The sequence below is a fragment of the Lolium rigidum genome, chromosome 6 (assembly GCF_022539505.1).
Source record: "Lolium rigidum isolate FL_2022 chromosome 6, APGP_CSIRO_Lrig_0.1, whole genome shotgun sequence".
Taxonomy (NCBI): domain Eukaryota; kingdom Viridiplantae; phylum Streptophyta; class Magnoliopsida; order Poales; family Poaceae; genus Lolium; species Lolium rigidum.
In genome coordinates, this window is record NC_061513.1 from 164,418,577 (window position 1) to 164,424,046 (window position 5,470).

A 5,470-nucleotide genomic window follows, 5' to 3' on the forward strand; every position below is an offset into this window, starting at 1 on the left:
GACTTGTTGGGACACCATCAAGGTTGACATCATGGCGGTCATCAACCAATTCTCCAATCTCCACACAAGTAACCTTCATTGGCTCAACTCCGTCAACATTGCTCTCATTCCCAAGAAAGTGGGGGCCGAGGAAGTGACTGATTTTCGCCCAATTAGCCTCATTCATGCAATTGCAAAATTAATCTCCAAAATGATGGCCACTAGACTCGCGCCTCACATGAACAAGCTTGTCTCCAACGCCCAAAGTGCCTTCATAAAGAAAATAAGTATCCACGACAATTTCTTGTATGTGAGGAACTTAGCAAGAAAGCTTCACAAGTCAAAAACGCCAACCCTTCTCTTCAAGCTCGACATAAAGAAAGCTTTTGACTCCGTTAGATGGGATTACTTGATGGATATGCTTCAACATTTGGGCTTCCCAAGCAAGTTCCGAGAATGGATTATGGCTCTCCTTTGCACCTCCTCCTCTAGAGTGCTTCTCAATGGTGTTGCCGGTGATCCAATAAAGCATGGACGGGGTCTAAGGCAAGGGGACCCTCTCTCACCTCTTCTCTTTGTTTTGGCCATTGATCCTCTACATCATATTCTCCGCAAAGCAACCGATCAAGGTCACATTCAAAGGATCCGTGGAAGAGTCCCTACAATCCGCACATCCTTATATGCCGATGACGCCGCTATCTTCATGGCCCCAATTAAGGACGATATCAACTTCCTTGCATCCACTTTGCACCAATTTGGGGATGTTACCGGGCTTGTTACCAATTGCTCAAAAAGCCAAGTGGCTCCCATTAGATGTATGGGACTTGATCTTGATCACATCCTCCATGCTTTTCCGGCCAACCGCACAAATTTCCCAATGAAATATTTAGGGCTCCCACTCTCGATCACAAGGCTTAAGAGAATTCACTTTCAACCCTTGGAAGATAAGGTTGCCGCCAAGCTTGTCCCCTGGCTTGGGAAGCATGCTATTATGGCCGACCGTGCAACTCTTGTGAAGTCGGTTCTTACTAGCATTGTCATCTACTACATCACCGTCCTCAATGTCCCAATTGAGGTTCTCATGAAGATTGATAGCATTAGAAGGGCCTTTCTATGGGCGGCTTGCGATAAGGTCACCGGGAGGGAAATGCAAAGTTAATCGGGAAATGGTGTGCAAGCCTAAGGATTGTGGAGGGCTTGGGATCCTCAACCTCACAAAATTTGCTTCGGCCCTTCGTATGAGATGGTTATGGCATGAGTGGAAAGATGAGGCAAAACCTTGGGCCGGCCTTGGCACCCCTTGCACCATGCTTGACAAGGATCTTTTTGCGGCGGCTACAAAGGTCACCATTGGTGATGGGAAGAAGGCTAGCTTTTGGGAGGACCCTTGGCTAAATGGAAGGCGGCCGAAAGACATAGCCCCACTCATTTATAAAGAATCGAAAAGAAGAAAATGCACCGATCAACAAAGCTCTAGACAATGACTCTTGGACCACTAATATCAACACTCAAGATGGCCTCTCACTAGACCACATTATACAATTTACCAATCTTTGGGAGATGACTCATGGCATACACTTGGACCCTAGCACAACGGATTCAATCCTGTGGAAGCTAACCAAGGATGGTTGCTACTCCAAGTCGGCTTACACCATGCAATTCTTTGGACACCCGAAATCTTGTATGCCTTCCTTGGTTTGGAAGCCATGGGCTCCACCGAAGTGCAAAATCTTTGCTTGGTTGATCATCCAAAATAGAGTTTGGACGGCGGATAGGCTCCAAAAGAGAGGATGGCCAAATTGTGGAACATGCAAGCTTTGTAATCAAGCACAAGAATCCGCCTCTCATCTTCTTTTCAAATGCTGGTTCACCATTTGTGTGTGGTCAAGGGTGAAGAATTGGCTAGGACTACAAGACGTTAATCCCTCAACTTGGCGTACTATGAGGAATGTAAAGGAGTGGTGGAATGAGGCGATCCACAAGCAAGGGCAATCAAAGAAGGCCATGGCGTCCCTTGCAATGTTGGTCTCATGTGAAATTTGGAAGGAAAGAAATGCTCGTGTTTTTCGGAACAATGCCTCCACTTTAAGTATGTTGGTGACCAAGATAAAAGATGAAGCCGCCATTTGGAGCGTAGCCGGGGCTAAGGCCTTGAGTGTTGTAATGCCGCGAGAGTAGGCTTATGTTTTGGACTTGACCTTGTGTCAAGTCTTGGTTTGTAACAACTCTAAAACTTCTTCTTAATCAATGAAAATGGCAAATCTTTTGCCTTGTTTCAAAAAAAAAATTAATTACCTCTATTCCCCCTTTGACTGGACCTCAGTTCAGAGATATAGAGAACCCTTAGCCCAAAATTATTAGCTAATCAAACAGGTCAAGTGGATTGGAACAAACCTGCCATTCAGGAAACATCTCACTACTGACAGACTCTCCACATAAATTTGAATAAAACTAAAGAGAGAAAGTTATGCTACCATGTAGAACACCTGATGTGTGAAGTAAGGACCTAAAGACAACACCGAAAGCCTATAGTTTGTTTCATGCTCCATTGCCTATGTGACATATTCTCTTTGCATTTCTAGCATGCTGTGTACCTAATTAAATGGTGAAAAGGCAAGAGCATGTATGTAAAGTTACAAAATGGTTGTTCTTAGAGATGCTAATTTCTAAGATTCTCTACTTGTAGGTGAAATAAATAAGCGGATAATATGATATTTTTTGGACTAATCCATTTATCAGAAAATAGTGAACACTTGTAGCATTGCAATACATTCTTGAGTAAATAAGACCTGGATAAAATAGGAGTAGTCAATGTTTAAGAAATTCACGTTTTAAAATCCTTATTATGGCCATACTAAAAGGAGGACATATATCCAAAGGTAACAAACCAAAGCATTATCGACATAACTGAATGAACAAATAAATGCACGGTATGTGGCAAATGAAAACAACAATAGAGAGCCGTAATTTATAGAGGAAATAATGGAAAGATATTGTATTCCAAATTTGCAATAAATTCTATCAGTTATTTGGAGATGAAATGATAGAATAATCAATATGACTAAAATATATGAACAAAAGTAGACTACTGAGGTGTTTTCCACCCGAGAGAAGTGTTATGAAGTGTTTAGAAGAGCACTAGAAGGATAAGAAAATAAGTCCACAAAAATGGCATCTTCCTTATGTATAGAAAATCGAGGTATATCCATAGTAGAAGTGGTTGCCTAATCATTGTTCAGAAATTATAATTTGTTCTTCTGAGTGCAAGTATGCATAGTTATGCATCTGGCAGTAAATCTCCGGATGTTGCATTCATATAGTATAGTATTAGTCCGTTCTTTCACATGATATGCAAATGATGGATTTATTTGGTTTACACATATTGCATTGCAGTATTTAGTTCTTTTATGTTGTTTCAGCCCATGTTTACGTTTTATCTGTCTAGGAGCCATCATGTGCAAGCCAATGCAACCCAGCAACTTAACAAGGTTTTCAGCTAGAATGAATGAACAACAAGTGGTTGGGTTTCATCTTGATTCGTCGTCTATATATACTTCCTGAAGTTGAAGCTGGTTAAAGATGGCTGGATCATGGTGGGAGCAAATTAAGGGTCATGTGAGATCACCTTGCGGCAATCAAGATGTGTTAGATGTCTGTCATGTTATCTGTATTGGCTACCTGTTGGGCTTTGCACATTAACTCTAGTTTGCTGCGTCAGTAAACCAAGATAGTGCTTACCTTGTGTGAATGCACTTTGAATAACAGCAACTTTGATTCAAACATGTGAAAAATGCATTACCGGCGCAGCGAAGCGCACTCGTGGTTCTAGCTCGTACTAGTTCTGTACATCCAGATGATCGTCTCAGGCCTAGATTTTTCAGTTTTATGCCATGTTGTATTAGTAGTCGGTTAGTAATTAAGTAAGGGATACTACTCGGTAGCTCGGTGGTGAGGTCTATCTGAACCAAACCAAACCAAACAGATCGCTAGCGCTTGCACTTGTTGCAGTAATGGGTTATCGCGGACACCTTGGATGCAGATCTGTACCAGAAGCTGTATCCACATCTACAAGCAAGGTTGAAGAAGCAAATAAGCCACAAATCATTCCACGGCTATGAACCAACATATCATGACCTTTGTCAGGAAGAATAGAAACTAAGTAAGAGCACCTGCATTTGATGTAATTGCACCCTTCGGATTTCTCCACGTACATGTGGCACTTGGGGCAGCGCTGCCACCTGTGGCGGCCGGCGAGCCGGCGGAGCAAGAGATCGTCGCGGCCGCGCTCGTCCTGCCCGAGCTGCTGGAACTCCCTGCAGTCGACGCCGGCGTGCCACGGCACGGCGCACCGGGCGCAGAAGAGGCGGTGGCAGTGCGGGCACTCCGCCTGCGCGATCGCCTCCCCGCCATCATCTGCGAGAAGAGGCGCCGAGCATTCGCTGTACGGGCAGTACACCTTATTACCGGCACCGAAGGTGGACTCGCAGAGCAGAAAACCCCACTTGTCGAGGAGATCCGGGGAGATGACGCCGCGGCAGCTCTCCGGCTCGACGGCGCCCGCGCCGCCGCAGCCAGGGTCAGGGCAGTCTACGCGCGCGGCGTTCTCGCCCAGCTTCGCGGCGACGTACTGGGCGACGCAGGTGAAGCAGAATTCGTGGCCGCAAGAGCTGACGCTGAACTTGAGGATGTCGGCGACCGTCTCCATGCAGATGGCGCAGTAGAAGAACTCGCCGCCGCCGCCGCCGTCGAGCGGCGAATCGGCTCCACTGCCGCCGGTGCGCGATACTGGGGACGCTTGGGGCCTGAGTAATATTGTGCGGTTTACAATTCGTTGTAATCGACTTGTGCATCGTCACGCGGTCATGGGAATGAACCAAGGAGCTAAAGAAAAGTATGGAGTTGGTGGGTTACCTGGATAGGAACAGGACGATCAACATCGCGACGGCGAGGACCCATGTCTTGGCTCGCCAGCTCAAGCCCTTTTACGCGCAGGCGCGGCACCAGGCGTAGTCGCGAGCGTGTCCGTCAGTATTGGCGGCGGCGTCGGCGGCGAAGGCGCCCGCCATGGCGCCGGTGGAGGCGCCGCGCCCGACGCCGACGGCAACAGCAGGGCGTCGTCGAGGAACACGGCGACGGGCACCTTGTCCACCAGCCCGCCGTGGAAGACGGCGCACATCTCTGCTGCTTCCGTCGCGGTGGCGTTGCCGGCCGGCATGAGGCCTTCCACCGGCTGCGCCTCGGCCGAGAGGACAAGGAGGAGGAGAAGGGCGGACAAGGGGAAAATCCCGGCGAACGGCATCGCGCTTCTTCTACTTGATCGTGGCCGTGCGATTCTTTGTTGGCTATGGATTTGGGGAATATCAACTTGGATTTTGGGAACAAGGGTTCAAGCAAAAGTTGAATTTTACCGGCGAGAGCTAAACTCCTCTAGTCCCTTGCTCAGTTGCTCCTCAACTACAGTCTACAGTATGAGTGACACAGACACACAATA

General features: G+C 47.1%; 1 protein-coding gene across 1 annotated transcript; it reads right to left on the reverse strand.

The window, feature by feature from the left end:
* Positions 1 to 3,965: 3,965 nt before the first annotated feature.
* LOC124663501 (E3 ubiquitin-protein ligase RSL1-like) lies at positions 3,966 to 4,916 on the reverse strand. The gene is made up of 3 exons (XM_047201196.1): positions 4,891 to 4,916; positions 4,149 to 4,781; positions 3,966 to 4,044 (listed from the first exon to the last, which is right to left on the reverse strand). Exons 1-3 carry the CDS (start codon positions 4,914 to 4,916, stop codon positions 3,966 to 3,968), a joined length of 738 nt encoding a protein of 245 aa, XP_047057152.1.
* Positions 4,917 to 5,470: the final 554 nt, after the last annotated feature.